The sequence below is a fragment of the Neoarius graeffei genome, chromosome 8 (assembly GCF_027579695.1).
Source record: "Neoarius graeffei isolate fNeoGra1 chromosome 8, fNeoGra1.pri, whole genome shotgun sequence".
NCBI lineage: Eukaryota > Metazoa > Chordata > Actinopteri > Siluriformes > Ariidae > Neoarius > Neoarius graeffei.
In genome coordinates this window covers 60,711,743-60,735,706 of record NC_083576.1, presented here as the reverse complement: position 1 = coordinate 60,735,706, position 23,964 = coordinate 60,711,743, and the positions used below count along the sequence as shown (strand labels likewise).

The 23,964-nt window shown below is 44.1% G+C and overlaps 1 protein-coding gene across 1 annotated transcript; it reads right to left on the bottom strand.

Moving 5' to 3' along the window:
* Positions 1-5,511: 5,511 nt before the first annotated feature.
* nek12 (NIMA-related kinase 12) lies at positions 5,512-18,918 on the bottom strand. Its single transcript, XM_060926729.1, has 5 exons — positions 18,871-18,918; positions 11,388-11,392; positions 9,590-10,722; positions 6,310-6,492; positions 5,512-5,673 (listed from the first exon to the last, which is right to left on the bottom strand). Exons 1-5 carry the CDS (start codon positions 18,916-18,918, stop codon positions 5,516-5,518), a joined length of 1,527 nt encoding a protein of 508 aa, XP_060782712.1. The 3' UTR covers positions 5,512-5,515.
* Between the last annotated feature and the right edge of the window lie 5,046 nt (positions 18,919-23,964).

Genomic DNA, 23,964 nt, shown 5'->3' with positions numbered 1-23,964 from the left:
CGCACACACACATACACACACATACTCTCAACGTTCATGAACACACTGAACTCAGGGACTGCACATTTCACTTTGCCTCGCTCATTTGCACTATTCTGCACTACCTCACCTTAACAGCTATTAGTTAATTGTTTATACTGCTTATTTCATGTCTACCTGCTATACCTCAAGTGCCCTTGACTGTTTATTTGCATGAATTTATGTGTGTGTGTGTGTGTGTGTGTGTGTGTGTGTATTTGAGTGTTTAGTTTGTCTAGTTTGTCTAGTTCTTATCTAGAGTGTTTATACTGTTTGTGTGTGTGTGTATATATATATATATATATATATATATATATATATATATATATATATATGATTGTTTAGTCTATGTCTAGTTCTTATCTAGAGTGTTTATACTGTTTATATTGTTTATTTCAATTATTTTATTTTTATTTATTGCATTGCCTGTTTGCACCGTGGGTCAGAGAGGACTGAAATTTCATCTGTGCTGTATGTCGAGCATGTATAGTATATTTGACAATAAAGTTGACTTGGCTTGACTTGATATACTGTATTATGAAAACTCACTTTTTCGGTACTTGTGCACATACATTTGGCTATCTGGAGTACACACCAACCCACAAACTCTGAAATAAGACAATGCAGTCGTTTGTTGTTGTTGTTGTTTTGGGGGGCTGCCTATTTCAGAAAACGTGCTTCAACAAGCCATTCAGATCTGGCTCCCCTTTCAACATCTGAGTGTCTCCACTCATGGCTTGAGAACTCATCTCATCTCATTATCTCTAGCCGCTTTATCCTTCTACAGGGTCGCAGGCAAGCTGGAGCCTATCCCAGCTGACTACGGGCGAAAGGCGGGGTACACCCTGGACAAGTCGCCAGGTCATCACAGGGCTGACACATAGACACAGACAACCATTCACACTCACATTCACACCTACGGTCAATTTAGAGTCACCAGTTAACCTAACCTGCATGTCTTTGGACTGTGGGGGAAACCGGAGCACCCGGAGGAAACCCACGCGGACACGGGGAGAACATGCAAACTCCACACAGAAAGGCCCGGCTTGAGAACTGCCCTTGAAAATGGATATTCATGAAGAACATGCTACCTGATTAGCTGGTGAAAGAAGGAAGTGGGTGAGTAGTGGCTCATTATCATTTAAAGGAACAGGTGCTCAAATCAGCCGTTTTGATCAAAGCTGTTTAGACAGGGTGAGAGGGGTGCTATGGTGCTTTATCCTTGTGGTATTTTGACCAAAGCATGTTACTGACATTTCATTAAGACCTCAGGGAACTATGCCAACTTGTGAAAAAGGGGTATAATATGTCACCTTTAAGACTATTTGTTCCTATACTTTTGCTCACTTAAAAATGGAAAAATAGGGTGGTCTGCCATCAACTATGCCACGTTCTAAATTATTTAACACATGCAGATGCAAATATCAGGCAATTAAAGCTGAAATTCTGATCCATCATCTCATATTCATCTTTTAATTTCAAACCCAAATCTTTAGTCTTCAGTCAGTCAAGTCTTCATCATGTAGCAAGAGCAATATATTTGGCCTTGCTGTTTCAATACTTTTGGAGGGGTCTATATTTTCTTTAAAACAGCAATATGTGTGGACACTATGTGTGAAAGGTTTAAAATTCTTTAATCACATAATTATAAATGGGTCTAGTAAGCAGTATAATTCATAAAAGAAAGAAAAATATGTACTTAAGATTAGCATCAGACAAAAGCAACCCACAAGTACAATGGCCAGTTATAAGTGCAGAGCTGTGTTTTATCTTGGAGAAAGGCACAGTATTTCAGCACTAAGCTCTTATGGAGTCTGAGCTCCAAAGTGAGAAAGTCTGAATGAGTGTAAGTGATGAGACCTGATGGATGAAACATTTTTCACGGAAGTTTTGAGGACTGTTGCAGCAGTCAATGGCATGTCACATTTAGCACATTGCTTTCAAAGCCACAAGTAGCAGGCTTTTACAGTCATTAACACCACTATGGATGAAATACTGACCAGATTGCAAGTGTCATAGGACAGGATGGATAGTGCTAAGTTGGCTCGTAGAAACTGCTTCACACCAGCCGGCGCTTGTGCTACCTTTGCTTCCTCCCTGCTGTGCTCACATGCAGATGAATAAAGCATAGTGGATGTTCTATCAGTCTTATTAAGATTTTTAAAGGCTCCATGAACCAGGTCTGAACCAGATACGACTGGTATTTCACCCTTTCTCATCCCAAGAGACTGTAACCTGGAGAAAAAAGCTGTGTTTTATGAGATTGCTTGTGAATTTTTCATAGATGTTTTTTTTTCTCTTTAGCTCAGACCCACTTCTCATTCAGTTCAAGTGAAGTGCAGATTTTTTAGATTTGTTCCATGGGAGTTTATCGACGCCATAAGGAATTTCTACAGCTATTTGTTCATTACTCAAATGCTGGCTAGATGTCGAGTCAACATAGAACACTAAGCTTTTGAAGTTATATCCTGGGTTTCTCCACGTGCTGTGTAGACATTTAGAAAGACTTTTTTCCCCCTATTTAATCAAATAATAACTGGTTACAAAAAAGGACTTGCTGAGATTTTATATACCAGGTCTATGAAAGTGTACTTCAGAATATGGTTTAAAGTAAAATACTTTTCATCAAACAATATTAAAAGGAATAGTTATTGTTCATTTTATAAACTCAGTGGGTTAGTTAAAACTGAAGGTGATCCACTGCACTGCAGAAAACATATTCTGTGTGAGTCAGTAATCCACTGTTGGAAAGGCCCTGCAGTACTGAGTGGACATACGGCACCGGGCTGAGAGAGCATTTAGAAGAATACCAATTAAATACACCCCTGTTGTTACCAGTCTGTTATAAAGAGAGCACAATGCGTGACTATAACACACCTCTGCAATTTCTGCTAATTTTATAAATTGCTATTCTGTGTCATGGGGCGAAGCACTCGCGGGTAGGTAGAGCAGTTACAGCTCATTGTTTCACCAATGCCCCATGTTAGTCAGTAAAATAGAATATTATTCTGTCAGTGTTAAATGCTCACACCACTTCATCTTCTGACTACAAGGACCTATGAGATAATATTATCATACATTATTATCATCATCATAACCTTACCCCAGAATCAAACTGTGAGCCTGTTTGAATAAAAAGCAGCATATTATACAGTTGTGTGTGACAGTTTTCTCCATTTTTCTTTAGATTTAGGTCAAGCTGGTTAGGAGGAGGGAATGTAAGCAATGTGGAGCAGATCTGCAGCCGATGGAACAAAAAATTCTACATGGAAAAACCTTGCTGTGTTATGTACGAAAGTGGAATAAGAGTAGTAGTAACCGCTATTAATGAAAGACTAATTACCTCTTTTGCATGACTAACAATTTATGCAATTGTTGCTATTTGACAGATTAGCTCATGTTCCATTGATCTGCTCACTTTTCTAGATGTGCAATCATGGGGCAGCATGCTCACTACCCCGTTTAGTTCCATAATAAGTACAGTAGTCGTTATTGCACCTTGTGGTCAAAATGGGAACTGCAACAACTGCTAATCAAGAACCATTGGGGGAGGAATCATGTTGCCCCATACTCATTCTATGAATATTTTCAGTACAGGAGGAGTAGCAGGTTAATAAGGAAGGTTAATGATAGAGATGACAGGGTCATGTTTTTACAGCAAACTGGGATGGTTTAAAAATACTCAGTGTCCACAAAGATCTTGTTTCATAGAAAATAATTTGAGTTAACAAAGCAAACATCATCATCATCATTCTTCAACCACAGACTGGTGGGCGAAATTCCCATTACTAACTCTCCCCAGACACAACACTCCTGCATCGCTGTACCCAGGTCTTCAATATCGATGCCCGAGTCTCTGGCAATGGTGTCTGGGTATGTTAACTTTCTGGATACAACTTTGCCAGAAGGGCGCCATAGAAGGAGAAAGGAAATTACTAAACAAAGCAAACAAAGGCAAATTATAAGTACAGACAGTGTGTCTATGATGTAGAGAACCTTTTCAATTGTAAGATATATCAAAAGATTGGGAGAGGGAAAGGGGGATTGTGTCATCTTCTTCTTTTGGCTGTACTTTTTAGGGGTTGCCACAACGGATAATGTCCCTCCATCTCCTCCTGTCCTCCGTATCTTTTTCTGTAGCACCAACCGTCCTCATGTCCTCCTTCACCACATCCATAAATCTCATCTTTGGTCTTCCTTGTTCCCTTCTCCCTGGCAACTCCATCTCCAGCATTCTTTTCCCAATATACCATGGATCTCTCCTTTGTCTGTGTCCAAACAATCTCAATCTTGCCTCTCTCACTTTGTTTCCAAGATGTCCTACATGTGCTGTCCCTTTAATATTTTCATTTCTAATCCTGTCCAACTTTGTCACTCCCAATGAAAATCTCAGCATCTGCTACCTCCAGTTCAGCCTCCTGCCTTTTTGTCAGTGCCACTGTCTCCAAACCATACAACATCACTGCTCTTTCTACTGTCTTGTATACTTTGCCTTTCACTGTCTGTACATCAGAAATATATGTGCATTTGTTTCCCATGTAAAGGATGAGGAAAAGTTCAATAGTTGAATGGCTGAAAAATTGAGCTGCTACACTGTACAAGTATGCTGGATGATTGTATGCTGTCGACTCTCAACTGTCTGTTACAGAGTCACTCTAAAATGTTCACTTAATAGTAGCCCATAGCATAAGTCAAGTGTAAGAGATTCTCAACTTAACTGAGCACAGCCAGTTCACTTTCTAACATGTATTTGGGAGGTGAGAGAAAAGAGTGTTCTTGTTCCTGCTTTCTATTTGAACTCAAATGAGACATGCCTGGACATCTGGTCCATTTTCATATTATATACAACACTTGCGCAGTAGTATTCAGATGTTGATACCATGATCACAAGGTGACGACAAAATCAACAACTAAAGTATTGTGATTCATAAATTGGTAGATAGTTTGGTATATGGTTTAACTTACTTTAATTTGATTAAAATAATAAATACACTGTGTTTTTGTTACTAAATCTCCCTCTGTATCAGTATCAGGTAGTATTTCTTCTTTTTAGGCCACTCCCTTCCTAGTGTTACTACTCATCATCATCAAATTAACAGCAGAAGTAACCATTTGCCAAGATAGGCAAAAAACAAAACAAAACAGTCAGTAATACATCCAAAAGACAGCACATTCATTTTCTGTCTACAAACTGCCATCTGCTGGAATAAAAAAGATATAGCCCTTTGTATATAACACCAGTAAACATACCTGTGTTCGTACACACGAAAAATATAATCACTCAAAACATCAGCAACATTATATAGTTTAGTATGAATCATATATGATTATTATATTAGAAGAATACAATAAATATATAATGGAAGGGTTTTTTAACCTCAAATGCCTTCTTATTTCTCCATAGATCATTTAAATGAATGATCTATGGAGTTGCTATGTCTTATTGTAACATATTGTAATATTTGCCAGTTTTAAGGTCTTTAAGAAGGCTGCATGCTTAACACGTGGTCTCTTGGTCAATGTTGAATATGAGGTAGCAGGTCTCCAGATGGTCGGTTCCTACTATGTGCTGGAACTGTGGCTGAAGGTCCTCCGGTTTCAAGCCATTCACAAAATGTTCATTGATCTCTTCATAAAGTAAAGGACCAACATTCTCTGCAAAATGAACAGAGAGAACAGGCCTTATTTCACAACTGCAGCAAATCATCATCACATGTAAATTTATTCATATTATTAATGACTTGGGGGCTCCAAAGTGGTGCCAAGGAAAGTGTTCACCCAGTTGTTTGGAATCTCAAACTCTCCAAATAAAAAGACTTTATTTTTCACATACACATTACAGCACACTGAAATTCTTTTCTTCGTACATCCCAGCTTGTTAGGAAGCTGGGGTCAGAGCACAGGGTCAGACATGATACTGCACCCCTGAAGCAGAGAGGGTTAAGGGCCTTGCTCAAGGGCCCAACAGTGGCAGCTTGGCAGTTCTGGGGCTTGAACCCCCAACCTTCTAATCAGCAACCTTAACCACTGAGCCACCCCCAAAGAGCAAAACTGTTCATGCATAAACACAAAGATTCAAAACATCAGGCAAAAATCAACTGAAAAGACCAAACCAAAACCAATAAGTTTTTCACGACCTCCTCAGTCTCAAGAAAAAAAAAATGACAAGGCAATGTATGACAACTGGCCTGAGGATGCAAAGTTCTGAAATTATTTTCGTTCGTAAGAAAAATTCTCAATATAACATATTTTTATATACATATACAGGAAAAAAAGCATTTGCATACTGACCAATGTACTTCTCTCTCAGAGTTCTCACAGTGACCAATGGACCATTGTTGTCTTTCAGCTCAAGAGAATCACCTCCTGAAAGAGTCTCTATGGCATTTCGAGCACAGCTCACCACTTCAGCCAACTCGTCCTCATCCTCAAAGTCATCAGAGTACTCACAAGCATCCATATCTTCAGGAAGAACTGCAGCATGGACCACATAGTGCACAAATTTAATTTAACATAAATAGAACACCCTGGTTTTGAAATAAAAAATAAAAATGTGAAATGTTAGGCCACATTTTGTGGGGAATCCATGGCCTAATGGTTAAAGAAGCAGCTTTGGGACCAAAAGGTCACCAGTTTGATTCCCTGGACCAGCAGGAATGGCTGAAGTGCCCTTCAGCAAGGCACCTAACTGCTCGCCAGGCTGCTCTGGGTCTGTTGTATGTCACTCTGGATAAAAGCATCTGCTAAATACCTGTAATGTAACATTCATAGCCATTTTCCCATCATCATGGTATTTGATAAGAACTTTGTTTCTAAAGAGGATGTAAAACTTGTGTGACAATGGAACACTTCATGACAGTATAATGTCAGCTTTATCCAGCAAACTTTGCATTGTACTGTGTGTTCTTTTAGTTTTTCTTAGAACTGTCACACAGGACCCTTTATTTCATTTCTACTGGACCGGTCTGTCACTAAAAAGTATTGGATTATAGGTATCTGACACTTGTTGATTCTTAAATGGTAGAATGCTAAGCACAGTTCAAACATCCAATAATATTCAAACACACTTCCTTTATTATTTGATTTCTTTTAAATATTTGAACATTTAAGGGTGTCATATAGACGCCTCTCAATCTGGTTTCTTCTCATCTCCTAAAAACATGCTGGTAGGTGGACTGGCTACTCTAAATTGCCCCTAGGAGCGTGTGTGTGTGTGTGTGTGAGACCCTGTAATGGACTGGCATTCCATCCATGGTGTATTCACAGTGTTTTTGGTATACACATTGGATCCACAATGTACAGCAGCTAAAACAGTTAGTGTAGAGAGATACAACTAGTTAAACATACTGACTCATCCCTGGATAAGAAGATAGCTCTTAGCCATTCAGTAACAATGCAGAATTAGTGTTTGCTCTGATTTTTAAAAAATCTGATACTGTATGTTTGTTCTTTGAAAAGTAGGCTACCCTGTTTTTAATCCTGTAGCATACAGTCAAGCCGGAAAGTCTGCACACCCCTTTCTCCTTCTCCACGTTTTATTACGTTACAGACTTATTCTACAATAGATTGAGTTCATTTTTTGTCACAAAATTCTACACAAAATAGCCCATAATGACAAAGTGAAAGCAAGTTTTTAGACATTTGTGCTAATTTATTAAAAATCAAAATGTAAAATATCATATGTACACAAGCGTGCACACCCTTTGATATGACACCCAAAAGTGAGCTGAGGTGCATTTTGTTTCCACTGATACTGCTTGAGATGTTTCTACAACTAAATTGCACTGCAAAAAATTACATCTTAGCAAGTGAAAATATCTTGAAAATAGTTGAAACGATCTAGCATTTCCTATTGGAAGAATACAAGACACCAATTCTGAGATTATTAAACCTAGTTCTAGATTGCAACCAACTTATTCTAAGATGTCTTATCAAGTAAAAATATCTGTCCATGCAGCAAGATAATTTCACTAGCATTAAGTAATTTTCTCCTCAAATTCAGTTTTCAATTTTTTGCAGTGTGGAGTCCACCTGTGGTAAATTCAATTGATTGGGCATGATTGGGGATTGCCAACACTTGCCTATATAAGGTCCCACAGTTGACAGTGCATGTCAGAGTAAACTCCAAGCCATGGGGTCAAAGGAATTATCTGCAGACCTCATTAACAGGATTGTGTCAAGGCATAGATCTGGAGAAGGGTACAGAAAAATAGCTGCAGCTTTACAGGTCCCAAAGAGCACAGTGGCCACCATCATTCGTAAATGGAAGAAGTTTGGAACCACCAAGAATCTTCCTAGGGCTGGCCGCCCAGCCAAACTGAGTGATCGGGGAAGACGGGCCTTGGCCAGGGAGGTGAGCAGGAACCCGAGGGTCACTGTGACAGAGCTCCAGCGTATCCTTGTGGAGATGAGAGAACCTTTCAGAAGATAAACCATCCAGGCAGCACTCCACAAATCAGGCCTTTATGGTAGAGTGGCCAGACAGAAGCCACTCCTTAGTAAAAGGCACATGACAGCCCGCTTGGAGTTTCCCAAAAGGCACCTAGAGGACTCTCAAACCATGAGAAACAAGATTCTCTGGTCTGATGAAACCAAAATTCAACTTTTTGGCCTGAATACCAAGCGTTACGTCTGGAGGAAACCAGGCACCGCTCATCACCTGGCTAATGCCATCCCTACAGTGAAGCATGGCGGTGGCAGCATCATGATGTGGGGATATTTTTCAGCAGCAGGAATGGGGAGACTAGTCCTGATAGAGGGAAAGATGAATGCAGCTAAGTACACCGAGATCCTTGAAGAAAACCTGCTCCAGAGCACTCTGGACCTCAGACTGGGGTGAAGGTTTACCTTCCAACATGACAACGACCCGAAGCACACACCCAAGAGAACAAAGGAGTGGCTTCAGAGAAAGTCTGTGAATGTCCTTGAGTGGCCCAGCCAGAACCCAGACCTGAATCCAATTGAACATCAGTGGAAGGAGATGAAAATGGCTGTGTAGCGATGCTCCCCATCCAACCTGACGGAGCTTGCAAGGATATGCCAAGAGGAATGGGCAAAAATGTCCAGAAACAAGTGTGCCAAGCTCATAGCTTCTTTCCCAAGACGCCTCAAAGCTGTAATTGCTGCCAAAGGTGCATCAACCAAGTATTAGGCTAAGGGTGTGTACAGATATGTAACCCCTAAATAACCTATTTTTGTCAGGAAAATAAAATTGCATATTTTCTAAAAATCTGCTTTCACTTTGTCATTATGGGCTATTTTGTGACAAAAAATGAACTCAATCTATTGTAGAATAAGTCTGTAACATGAAGAAGGTGAAAGAGGTGTGCAGACTTTCCGGCTTGACTATATCTCAAAGCTGTACTGTATCTTGAAATATTTTTTGTGATTTTATTATCTTTACTAATATACCCTTATGTCTAACTGTTTTACATTTTCTCATTTTGCTATACTGTCATACTGATATGTGATTACACACTTTGTTCATAAAGATGATAAACTCAGTATGAAGATGTGAGATGGAAAGCAAATCATTCGATGGGTGTCTCATCTACAAATCATCTCTGCTTACCATGCAGCCCTTCTGCAACTCCTCCATGCTCTAAACTAGAGGGGGAGGAATTCTTCTTTGAATAATCTTCAATGGACGACATGCTGTCATTTTCATCAAAGTCTTCTGAATATTCGGACTCAGTCCCAGCATGTGTCACTTCGTCCTCTACAATAACAGGCACTTGACCGTTTTCTTCCATATTCTCAGCTTCATGCAAATCAGGCACTTCAATGCGAACACTGTCGTTCCAGGTTAATGTGGTATCTTCGCTCTGAGCAGGTATGGGATCAGTATTAACCTTTGTCAATTCTGTCTCTTGATGCTGAATAAACAGTTCCAGATGTTCCTTCACAGAGGGCGTGGCCAGAATGCAGCTAGCACTTGGTCTGTTTTCAGGAAGCAAGCACAGCATCTTCTTGATCAGTGTGTGAAGGTTATCCGAGTAGCCAGCAGGCACCAAGCTGTATTCACCCTTGATAATCTTATAAAACAAACTCAGGAGATTCTTAGCAATAAAAGCTGGTTTAAGTGCACAGATCTCATACAGTAAGCAGCCAAGGGCCCATATATCAGATTTGGTGCTGTATGGAACATCCTGGCACAGTTCAGGGCTGAGGTAGCTGGGTGTCCCTACGCATGTGGAAGCCATGTCCAGTGTGTGGTTCATGATCTTTGATATTCCAAAATCTCCCAACTTAATCATCCCCCTTTTTGTTAGCAGTACATTGGAGGGCTTAATATCTCTGTGCAGAATTCTGACAGAATGAATATAACTGACCGCCATGACGATCTGCACAAACCATTTCATAACAGCAGACTCTGAGAAATATTCTTCTGCCTTTCTGCCTTTAATCTGCTCATCCAGCGTCCCACCATCACAGTAATCCATAGCAATGTAGATGTGCTTTTTTTCTGGATCAAAGAACGTGTTGCTCCATGTCACAATATGGGGGTGTCTCAGATTCCTCAGAATTTCAGCCTCTTGCAGTACGTTGTCTTTGCACTTTGTTTTTCGAGAGTTGTCAACTTCTATTTTCTTCACAGCATAGAATTTCTTTGTTTCTTTGTGTCTCATCAGCAAGACGACACCCGCTCCTCCTCTGCCAAGTTCAAGAATTTGCTCATATGCTTCCATGTCTTTATCCATATACCTAAAAGAAATGCTTTTAGAGCTAAGTTCATGAACTAACTGTTCTCTGTATGAACATCTGATCATCTAAATCTGTATTTTTATAATAATAATAATAATAATAATGCTGATGATTTTATTTCCATGAGTCACTCACTTTTAAAATGTGTTACTAGGAGAGCTTAACACCTGTACCCATTTGTAAAAAAAAAATTTTTAGTTAAAGAGTTAGTTATAGTCAGAGCAGCAGTTCTATCAATCCTAGGTTGATCCAGGCTACATGTTAGCTAATGCTAACTCTTGCTAGCTACTATCCTGTTGATGTTGTGACTAAAAACATAGTCGGGTTGTTTTTATTCATAAATAACACTCTTAGAATACTACTAAATCGGTCTGAATGTAATTTAGTGTTTGTCGCTGCTTTTCTAACGACTTTCTAATGGAACTAGCTAGCTTAAATCCATTACTGAAGTCACCTCCATCATCGGTTTGTTGTAGTTTTGCGAGCCATTTCCATGGCAACAGTCCGTATGCTAATAAGCGGGTTTGTCATTGGTCCAAGGAGAGGCGAGTGCAGCGACGCAGGAACATCATGTGATAGGCGACGTCACATTTTAACGAGCCAGAGCAATCGATTCAGCTGAACAGTGAGAGTCGATTCTTTCGGCACCCAAACGGTTCATTTACGATTTCTGGCCAAAATTGCGAAATCACAGACAAGATTATACACGAGAATAGAATCCTAAAATCATCTCCCAATTTTGTTTCTTTCTTAAACGAATTTAAATTATATTTCAATATCCTTAAAATTTGTTAAAGGAGCCAAAGCAGAAAGATTGTATATTTTAAAACATTTTCCCACTGAATTAGATAAGAGATGGATGTCCATGGATAGAAAGGAACAAATAAACAAGCAAGAAAACTAATAATTGAAAAAAAAAACCATCCATCCATCCATCCGTCCTTGGATGGATGGATGGATGGATGGAGGGTTTTTTTCAATTATTAGTTTTCTTGCGTGTTTATTTGTTCCTTTCTATCCATGGACAACTTTAACTACAGCATTTCCTACATAATTTATTTTCAATTTTGTATTATAAGTTGTTTATACTGACGTATGAAAACAGTGAAACAGCAGTGAGGTGTGCAGTTGGAACGACTGAATGGTTCAAGGTGAAAGTGCGGCTTCATCAAGGATCTGCTTTGAGTCCTTTCTTGTTTGCCATAGTGATGGATGGCTTGACGGATGAAGTGAGGCAAGAGTCACCATGGAACATGATGTTTGCGGATGATATTGTGATATGTGGCGGCACGGTGGTGTAGTGGTTAGCGCTGTCGTCTCACAGCAAGAAGGTCCGGGTTTGAGCCCCGTGGCCAGTGAGGGCCTTTCTGTGTGGAGTTTGCATGTTCTCCCCGTGTCCGCGTGGGTTTCCTCCGGGTGCTCCGGTTTCCCCCACAGTCCAAAGACATGCAGGTTAGGTTAACCGGTGACTCTAAATTGACCGTAGGTGTGAATGTGAGTGTGAATGGTTGTCTGTGTCTATGTGTCAGCCCTGTGATGACCTGGTGACTTGTCCAGGGTGTACCCCGCCTTTCGCCCGTAGTCAGCTGGGATAGGCTGACCCTATAGAACAGGATAAAGCGGCTAGAGAGAATGAGATGAGACTGAGATGGTATGGGCACATCCTGAGAAGAGATGCAGAGCATGTTGGAAGGAGAATGTTGAGGATGGAGCTGCCAGGCACACAAAAACAAGGAAGGCCAAAGAGGAGATACATGGATGTGGTGAGAGAGGACATGAAAGTGGCAGGTGTGGTAGAGAAGGATGCGGAAGACAGGGAGCAATGGAGACGAAAGATCCGCTGTGGCGACCCCTAATCGGGAGCAGCCAAAAGAAAAAGAAGATGATTATAAGTTGTTTATACTAGATTTTTATCTGATTTTATCCCTATATTTAATAGGATGAGAACATGATGATGTTGCCGTGTTGGTTTTGTAAATTTGTACTTTTTCAATACACACATATATATACAGTGCCCTCCACAGTTATTGGCACCCCTCGTTAAGATATGTTCTTAGGCTTCTAATAAATTCATTTTTTTAAATAATATAGGACAACAATGCAAAGAAAGAGAGAAAATCCAACCTTTAATTCAAGTGCATTTATTCAGTGGGAAAAAAATCCCACATTAAGAAATAATTCTTTTACATGAAATCATGTGTGCCACAATTATTGGCACTCCTGATGTTAATACTTTGTACAACTCCCTTTTGCCAACAAGACAGCACTTAATATTCTCCTATAACATTTCACAAGATGGGAGAATACAGAGAGAGGGATATTCAACCATTCCTCTTTGCACAATCTCTCTAAATCATCCAGAATCCTGGGTCCTCTCCTATGCATTCTCCTCTTCAGCTCACCCCACAGGTTTTCAATTGGGTTGAGGTCTGGGGGCTGAGATGGCCATGGGAGGAGCTTGATTTTGTGTCTGGTGAACCATTTTTGCGTAGATTTGGCCACATATTTAGGGTCATTATCTTGCTGAAAGATCCAGTGACGACCCATCTTCAGCTTTTGGGCAGAGGCCACCAGATTTTGATTTAAAATGTCCTGGTATTTCAAAGAGTTCATGATGCCATGCACCCTAACAAGGTTCCCGGGGCCTTTGGAAGAGAAACAGGCCCACAGCATCACCAATCCTCCCCCATACTTCACACTGGGCATGAGGTGCTTTTCCGCATACTCATCTTTTGTGATAAAAAGCTCTATCTTGGTCTCATCTGACCAAAGCACACAGTCCCGGTTGAAGTCCCAGTACCCCTTAGTGAACTCCAGACGTTTACGTTTATGCTTGTACGTGAGAAAAGGCTTTTTCCGTGCATGCCTCCCAAACAGCTTGTTGGCATGTAGATAGCACCTGATGGTATATTAGAGTGTTTGTTGCCAAAAAGCTCTATCTTGGTCTCATCTGACCAAAGCACACGGTCCTAGTTGAAGTCCCAGTACCCCTTAGTGAACTCCAGACGTTTACGTTTATGCTTGTACGTGAGAAAAGGCTTTTTCCGTGCATGCCTCCCAAACAGCTTGTTGGCATGTAGATAGCACCTGATGGTTGTTATGGAGACTTTGTGACCCCAAGATGCTACTCTTTGATGCAATTCTCTAACAGTGAGCTTTGGAGAACTTTTTACTTCTCTTACCATCCTCCTCACTGTGCATGGTGGCAAGATAAACTTGCATCCTCGTCCAGGCTTGTTTGCCACTGTTCCAGTTGTTTTAAACTTCTTGACGATTCCTCTGACTGTACGGTAGATATGGGCAGGTGTAGGCGAGTGGCTATTTTCTTGTAGCCATTACCTGACTTATGAAGGTCAACACACATCTGCCTTACTTGAATGGTGTGTTCTCTTATCTTTCCCATGTTGAAGAGTGGATAAGAGAAATAGGCCTCTGTGTCACATCATATTTATACCCCAGGGAAACAGGATGTGATGAATTACTAATTAAAGGTTCCTAGATACTATGATCAACTTTATAAACTACAGTAGAAATGACAGAAATGCTTCATCTCATCTCATCTCATCTCATCTCATTATCTCTAGCCGCTTTATCCTTCTACAGGGTCGCAGGCAAGCTGGAGCCTATCCCAGCTGACTACGGGCGAAAGGCGGGGTACACCCTGGACAAGTCGCCAGGTCATCACAGGGCTGACACATAGACACAGACAACCATTCACACTCACATTCACACCTACGGTCAATTTAGAGTCACCGGTTAACCTAACCTGCATGTCTTTGGACTGTGGGGGAAACCGGAGCACCCGGAGGAAACCCACGCGGACACGGGGAGAACATGCAAACTCCACACAGAAAGGCCCTCGCCGGCCCCGGGGCTCGAACCCAGGACCTTCTTGCTGTGAGGCGACAGCGCTAACCACTACACCACCGTGCCGCCAGAAATGCTTCAATTACATTTATTTTGTAGGAATTGTTATGGGTGCCAATAATTGTGGAACAGGTGATTTTATGAAAATAATTATTTCTTAGTCAGGGATTTTTTTTAAGTTCACTTGAGTTAAGGGTTACATTTTTCTACAATTTTCAGTGTGAGATTATGCTTCTGCAATAAAAATTAAATTTATTTTAAGGCTTTTAACACATCTTAACTGGGGTGCCAATAATTGTGGAGGGCGCTGTGTATATGTATGTGTGTGTGTATATGACTTTTATACCCAGTGTTTTTCTGCCATCTTGTGAACATTTGGTAGTACATCAGATTCCAAACACAGTAAGAGAGATAAACTTGTTCTGCTCTTGTTCTCAGTTGAAACGAGTGTGAAGAATAGTTGAGTTGATAAAACATGTACACAGTACCTGCGTTACTGTCCTATTTTAATCATACATCATTGAAATATACTGGGAAAACTAATTTCCCAGGAGGACAGTGTAAAAGTTTCTCCTTGTCTCTTAATTATAAAAGCAGATGGAGTTGAAAGGAGAAACAGATCACCATGATCATTTGTATTACAAAGCAATTTCCGTCGTAATATATTGTAATATTTGTAGGAAACAGGGGCGGCACGGTGGTGTAGTGGTTAGCACTGGCGCCTCACAACAAGAAGGTCCTGGGTTTGAGCCCAGCAGCCAGTGAGGGCCTTTCTGTGTGGAGTTTGCATGTTCTGCGTGTGTCGTGCTCTGCCCCAAACATCCACTCCGGAGATTATGGATCTCTCACGCCAGCGCCGATCTGGGACAGGAATTCCTTCTCACCTGCATTCACTTCCTGGTTTTCACTGCTGCTTATAAATATGCCGTTCTCAGACCTTGCCAGAACGTCTTGTTTGCTTCTCTAGCCATTTCTGTGCCTCTCTTGCTCCTCATGGTTTTTCCTCTCTAGCGATTTTCTCTTGTTCATGGTTTATGCACTAGCATTTTTCTGGTTCATGGTTTTTTGCACTAAGGGTTATTTCTTGCTCAGGGTTTTTTTTGTGCTAGCGTTTTTGTCTTTGCCTGTCTCATGTTTTTGTCAAGTTGTTTGTTCTCATTTTGCCCGGACTATTTTTGCCATTTGTTTTTTGTCCTGCTTGTTTACCTTTTGCCATGCCCTTTCTTCCCTATATTAAATCATCTTATTTATTGGATTACTGTCTGTGTTCTGCGTTTGGATCTGAACTTCACCATACCTCCAGCCACCCTAACAGTATGTTCTGGCCAACATGGATCCAGCAGAACTCGCCCATCTGAGAACGTCCATCCAACAGCAAGGGACCCTCCTCAGGACCCACCAACAAGACCTACAACAAATTACCCAGAACCTCATCACCCTGTCCAACGCACTCAACCTTCTCACCATGCAGATGCAGTGCTGTCAAGCTGTGCCTACCCCTGCTCAGCCGTCTCCTACTTCAGCTCCTGCCACCACCTTTCTCCACGAACCGAGACTTCCAGCGCCTCAGCCCTACAAGGGAGAACCAAGTACTTGCAGATCGTTTCTGTCTCAATGTTTGTTGATCCTAGAGTTGCAACCTCTGGCCTTCCCCACAGAATGCTCCCGGGTAGCATATACAATAACACTCCTCACCGGTAAGGCCAGAGAGTAGGGAACAGCGGTCTGGGATGCCAATGCATCCTTTTGTTCCAGTTTCAAGGATTTCTCCGAGGAGATGAGGCGAACTTTCGACTGCTCTTTGTCTGGTTGGGAGGCAGCCAGAGAGCTCATGGAGCTGCGGCAGGGGTCCCGGTCTACCTCGGATTATGCCATCGAGTTCCAGACGTTGGGGGCTTTGTATGGTTGGAATGAGAATGCCCAGATCGACGCGTTCCTGCACGGCTTGTCCAACGCCATCAAGGACGAATTGGTATCACGGGAACTGCCATCAGAGCTCTCCAACCTCATGGACCTCGCCAACTGCATTGACGCTCGGATCCAGCAATGGAGGAGAGAGAAGAACCGCCCCAGCTTCACCTCCTCTCCACCTCCTGCCACGTCCGTCGAACCCATGCAGGTAGACCGGGTTCAGGTGTCAGTGGAGGAACGACATCGCTGGCGGAGCATGGGGGCCTGCTTCTACTGCAGTCAGCTGGGACACATCTGCCAAGCCTGCCTGCTAAAAGGATGAGCCCACCAGTGAATCAAGGGGCCCTGGTGGGCAATGCTCGGAACCAGTCCCTTGCTAATCATCCATTACTTCCTGTCATCATTATCCGTGACAACCAGCATCACCAAATCCAGGCCCTCGTCGACTCGGGGGCGGACAGGAACCTGATCTGCTCCACCACTGCCAAGCGTCTGGGAATCCTGCTACTTGCTCTCGACATCCCTCTCACTGTCCTGACACTCAATGGCACTGGCTTGACCAGCATTATCCACTTTACCGCCCCGCTCACCCTAAGGATTTCCAGTAACCACTCAGAAACCATCCAGCTTCACGTCATGAACAACCCCCATGTACCCATCGTCCTAGGATTGCCATGGTTAACGCAGCACAACCCCCACCTTAACTGGGCTGACAATACCATCCTAGGCTGGAGCCAGTCCTGCCTAGCTTCCTGTCTGAACTTCACTCTGCCTCCCGCCAAACCACCGCAGCCTTCAGCCATCGAGTTCCCCGACCTCTCTCATGTGCCTTTGGAATATCTGGATGTCAAACTCATTTTCAGCAAGACCCGAGCAGTGTCCCTCCCTCCTCACAGACCCTATGACTGTGGAGCTGACCACCTACCTGGAACAGCACCACCCAAAGGACGACTCTACTCTCTCTCTCCCATCGAAAGGCAAGCCATGGAGAAGTACAGCTCCGAATCTTTGGTAGCTGGGATCATTCGCCCTTCCTCCTCCACAGCAGGGGTGGGATTCTTCTTTGTGGAAAAAAAGGACAAGCCGCTCCGCCCCTCCATTGACTATTGGGGTCTCAATGCCGTCACGGTCAAGTACCGCTACCCACTACCACTCATGACCACGGCCTTTGGATTACTCCAGGGAGCCAAGGTATTCACCAAGCTAGATCTACGCAATGCATACCATCTCGTCAGGACCAGGGAGGGGGACGAGTGGAAGACGGCCTTTAACACCACCACTGGTTACTATGAGTACCTCGTGGTCCCTTTCGGCCTGACCAACGTGCCTGCAGTCTTCCAGGCACTCATTAATGACGTCTTAAGGGACTTCCTAAACATCTTCATTTTTGTGTACCTGGATGACATCCTGATCTTCTTCCGCTCCCTGGAGGAACATCGGGGTCATGTCTGGCAGGTCCTCCAGTGCCTGCTAGAGAACAAGTTGTTTGTCAAGGCGGAAAAGAGCAAGTTCCACCAAGGCTCTGTCTTGTTCCTGGGGTTCATCATCTCTCCAGCAAAGATCCAAATGGACCCCCTCAAGCTGGAGGCAGTCGCTGACTGGCCAACCCCGTTTTCGAGACGAGAGCTCCAGCGCTTCCTGGGGTTCGCCAACTTCTACAGGCGCTTCATGCGCGACTTCAGCACAGTGGCTGGACCTCTCTCAGCCCTGACCTCGACCAAGACCAAGTTCAAGTGGGGGGAGGAAGCAGATAAAGCCTTTTCCAGTCTCAAGCGCAGGTTTACCACAGCACCCATTCTCACCATAACCGATTCCACCAAGCAGTTTATCGTTGAGGTCGACGCCTCCGAGTCAGGGGTCAGAGCCATCCTATCCCAGAGGGCCAACAACAACAAGGTCCACCCATGCTCCTTCTTCTCCCACCGGCTATCCCCAGCCGAACAGAACTACAACATCGGTGACCGAGAACTACTGGCCGTGAAACTAGCCTTGGAGGAGTGGAGGCACTGGCTCGAGGGGTCTGATCTCCCTTTCCTAGTCTGGACTGACCATAAAAACCTGGAGTACCTCAAGTCCACCAAACGTCTCAATTCCCGTCAAGCCCATTGGTCTCTCTTTTTCTCCCGGTTCAACTTCAAGCTCTCCTACCGCCCAAGCTCCAAGAACGACAAACTGCACGCCCTGTCCAGGATGTTCTCTCCCCACCAAGAGGAGTCCAAGCCACCTGAGACCATCCTTCCTCCACACTGCCCGGTGAGAACCGCTATTCTAGAGGTTGAGACGCTCATGCAGAAGGCCCTGGAGCAGGACCCTGGTGAAGGTAACTCCAACAACAGTCCTCATAACCATCTGTTTGTTCCCTGTCCTGTGCGAACTCAGGTGCTGCAGTGGGGTCATGGCTCCAAGCTGGCCTGCCATCCGGGAGCCGCCCGAACCCTGGCTCTCATCCAGCAGTGCTTTTGGTGGCCATCCATTAAGGAGGACGTCCAGGAGTTTGTGGCAGCCTGCGACACATGCTCCCGGAACAAGACAGCCAATCGACCCCCTGCCGGCTTACTAAGACCCCTTCCAACTCCGCATTGACCTTGGTCTCACATCGCCCTGGACTTCATCACAGGACTCCCCAACTCAGGTGGCAACACATGCATCCTCACTGTTATTGACCGTTTTTCTAAGACCGTCTATTTAATTCCTCTTCCCAAGCTCCCCTCAGCCAAAGAGACCGCAGAACTACTCGGCCACCACGTTTTCCGCCTACATGGTCTGCCTACTGACATTGTTTCTGACCAGGGTCCTCAGTTCACTGCACAGTTCTGGAGAGCCTTCTGCAAACTTATCGGAGCCACCTGTAGTCTCTCCTCAGGCTTCCACCCACAGACCAACGGCCAAGCAGAATGGGCGAACCAGGCTTTGGAGGTTGCGCTCAGGTGCATGGCGTCCAGGGGTGCCAGTTCTTGGAGCAAGTACCTACTCTGGATCTAATATACACATAACACTCTCCCTTCCTCTGCCACAGGTCTCTCTCCATTCCAGTGCTCACTAGGTTACCAACCACCACTTCCCCAACCAAGAGGAGGAGGTCGCCGTACCCTCAGCCCAGCTCTTTATACACCACTGCAGGAGGACATGGGCATTGGCCCGGAGAAGACTCATTCGCTCCGCACTCGCATCCAAGAGGCAGGCCGACAAACATCACTCCAAGGCACCCACCTACCGAGTAGTTCAACGAGTTATGCTCTCCACGTGCCACCTGCCACTTAGGACCGTCTCTCGCAAGCTAGCACCCAGGTTCCTTGGACCCTTCCTCATCAAGAAGGTAATCAGCCCATGTTCTGTTAGACTGGTATTACCACTCACTATGCGACGTGTTCACCCTACCTTTCATGTATTCCAGCTTAAACCTCTGGTCTCTAGTTCTTTGTGTGTGTGTGTGTGTATATATATATATGTATGTATATTCACAGAATTGCTTGAAAGTTTGTGAACCCTTTAGAATTTTCTATATTTCTGCAGAAATATGACCTAAAACATCATCAGATTTTCACACAAGTCCTAAAAGTAGATAAAGATAACCCAGTTAAACAAATGAGAAAAAAATGTGATGAGTCATGGAATCCACGGACACATGTTGGCCGAAACAAATCTGAGAAAATCGCAAAAGAAGCATTTTTTTCGAAAAAAAAAAGCTTCTTTTGCGATTTTCTCGGATTCGTTTCGGCCGACATGTGTCCGTGGATTCCAAGACTCATCACAAATATTATACTTGGTCATTTATTTATTGAGGAAAATGATCCAATATTACAGATCTGTGAGTGGCAAAAATATGTGAACCTCTAGGATTAGCAGTTAATTTGAAGGTGAAATTAGAGTCAGGTGTTTACAATCCATGGGATGACAATCAGGTGTGAGTGGGCACCCTGTTTTATTTAAAGAACAGGGATCTATCAAAGTCTGATCTTCACAACACATGTTTGTGGAAGTGTATCATGGCACGAACAAAGGAGATTTCTAAGGACCTCAGAAAGTGTTGTTGATGCTCATCAGGCTGGAAAAGGTTACAAAACCATCTCTAAAGAGTTTGGACTCTACCAATCCACAGTCAGACAGACTGTGTACAAATGGAGGAAATTCACAAAGGAGATTTCTGAGGACCTCAGAAAGTGTTGTTGATGCTCATCAGGCTGGAAAAGGTTACAAAACCATCTCTAAAGAGTTTGGACTCTACCAATCCACAGTCAGACAGACTGTGTACAAATGGAGGAAATTCAAGACCATTGTTACCCTCCCCAGGAGTGGTCGACCAACAAAGATCACTCCAAGAGCAAGGCGTGTAATAGTCAGCGAGGTCAGAAAGGATCCCAGGGTAATTTCTAAGCAAGTGAAGGCCTCCCTCACATTGGCTAAGGTTAATGTTCATGAGTCCACCATTAGGAGAACACTGAACAACAATGGTGTGCATGGCAGGATTGCAAAGAGAGAGCCACTGCTCTCCAAAAAGAATGTCGCTGCTCATCTCCAGTTTGCTAAAGATCGCATGGACAAGCCAGAAGGCTATTGGAAAAATATTTTGTGGACGGATGAGACCAAAATAAAACTTTTTGGTTTAAATGAGAAGTGATATGTTTGGAGAAAGGAAAACACTGCATTCCAGCATAAGAACCTTATCCCATCTGTGAAACATGGTGGTGGTAGTATCATAGTTCGGGCCTGTTTTGCTGCATCTGGGCCAGGACGGCTTGCCATCATTGATGGAACAATGAATTCTGAATTACACCAGTGAATTCTAAAGGAAAATGTCAGGACATCTGTCCATGAACTGAATCTCAAGAGAAAGTGGGTCATGCAGCAAGACAATGACCTTAAGCACACAAGTCGTTCTACCAAAGAATGGTTAAAGAAGAATAAAGTTAATGTTTTGGAATGGCCAAGTCAAAGTCCTGACCTTAATCCAATCGAAATGTTGTGGAAGGACCTGAAGCGAGCAGTTCATGTGTGGAAACCCATCAACATCCCAGAGTTGAAGCTGTTCTGTACGGAGGAATGGGCTAAAATTCCTCCAAGCCGGCGTGCAGGACTGATCAACAGTTACCGGAAACGTTTAGCTGCAGTTATTGCTGCACAAGGGGGTCACACCAGATACTGAAAGCAAAGGTTCACATACTTTTGCCACTCATGGATATGTAATATTGGATCATTTTCCTCAATAAATAAATGACCAAGTATAATATTTTGTCTCATTTGTTTAACTGGGTTCTCTTTATCTACTTTTAGAACTTGTGTGAAAATCTGATGATGTTATAGGTCATTGTAAAGTTCCCTACGTGTGGGTGGAGTACAGAGGATGGCAGGACAGAGATCAGGGTAAATAGCGGCTTTATTGCCAAACTTTTCAGTCTAACAATCTATATACTTTTCATACACACAGAGACACACACGCACTAGCGTCTCGTTCAGCGATCAGCTCTAACTCTGCTCTCAGCTCTCCCTCTTAAATCAGGTGCGGTCACTGGAAAGACACACAAACACAGGTTAATTGCTCTCAGGTGTAGTGATTCTGCCACTTACCTTCCCTGACTCCGCCCTCCTGTCACAGACCGGCGCTTGACCACGCCCCCACTGCCACATACCCCCACCGCCCGACTCAGGCCGGGCGGCTGTCCGGCCTGCGGCCGACTCCCCCCCCCCTTGATGGGAGAGGAAGTCCGCCACGACCATCTGCACCCCCGGCCTGTGGACCACCTTGAAATTAAAGGGTTGGAGCGCCAGATACCAACGGGTGATCCGCGCGTTGGCATCTTTCATGCGGTGGAGCCACTGGAGGGGCGCGTGGTCCGAACAGAGGGTGAAAGGGCGCCCCAGCAGGTAGTACCGGAGGGCGAGGACCACCCACTTGATGGCCAGACACTCTTTCTCTATGGTGCTGTAGCGCCCCTCACGCACTGACAGCTTCCTGCTGATATACAGGACAGGGCGGTCCTTCCCCTCCACCTCCTGGGACAAAACCGCCCCCAGCCCTCTGTCCGACACATCGGTCTGCAATATAAAGGGGAGAGAAAAGTCAGGGGAGTGTAAAAGTGGCCCCCCACACAGTGCAGCCTTTACCTCAGAAAAAGCCCACTGGCATTGCTCCGTCCACTGGACTGGATCTGGTGCCCCCTTTTTAGTGAGATCAGTCAGCGGGCTGGTGACGTCCGAATAATTAGGTATAAACCTACGATAATAGCCAGCCAGCCCCAGGAACTGTCTCACCCCCTTTTTGGTCTTGGGCCTCGGGCAGGCCGCAATTGCTGCGGTCTTGTTAATTTGGGGACGCACCTGCCCATTGCCCAAGTGGAAGCCCAGATACCGTACTTCCACCCGCCAAATCGCACACTTCTTTGGGTTGGCTGTGAGCCCCGCTCGCCTCAGCGACCTAAGGATGGCCCTTAGGTGTTCAAGGTGCCTTGGCCAGTCATTACTATATATGATTATGTTGTTGAGATAGGCGGCCGCATAGGTGGCGTGGGGGCAGAGGACCCTGTCCATCAGCCGCTGAAACGTAGCGGGTGCCCCAAACAGCCCAAACGGAAGTGTGACGAATTGGTGTAATCCAAACGGTGTGGAAAAGGCCATTTTTTCTCGGGATAGTGGAGTCAAGGGGATCTGCCAATATCCCTTCGTCAAATCCAGTGTCGAATAAAAGCGAGCCGTGCCTAGTCGATCGAGCAACTCATCAATACGAGGCACTGGGTACACGTCGAATTTAGACACCGCGTTGACTTTTCTATAGTCCACACAGAACCGGACCGACCCGACGGCCTTGGGTACCAAGACCACCGGGCTGCTCCAGTCACTGTGGGACTCCTCGACGATGCCCATTTCGAGCATGGTCTGAAGTTCTTCCCGAACCACCTTTTTTTTGTGTTCAGGTAGCCTGTAACTACCATCCCCGGGGGCATCTCTATGTGGTGCTCTATGAGGTTAGTGCGACCAGGCAGGGGCGAGAACACATCCGAAAACTCGGTCTGCAACTGGGCGACCTCCGTGAGTTGGGTCGAGGAGAGGTGGTCTCCACAGGGGACCGGAGAGGTATGTGATGCCAATGTCCCTTTTTGAACCTCTGGCCATGGGTGCAGATAGAGGGGGGGACGGGGGGGATTCGTCCCACCCAGATTTAAATTCGCCTCGTTTGGTCCCCCCCACTTATAGGGAGGAAAAAACGTCTATGCTGTCTTTCTTTGCATAAGGCAAACCTCACGGAAAAATCAAAAGACTAATTACTAGGGCTGCACAATTAATTGAATTTAATCGAAAATCGCGATTTTGGCTGCCACGATTAAATTAAATGAAAATCGCGATTTATTTCCATTTAAAATGCGAGCTCTGCTGCATATCTGATCAAGCACTTTTTGACCAGTACTCCGCCAAACCATTAGGGGGCGAACCGACGCATGTAAGATTTCATTACTCTGCCTAAATAAGCAA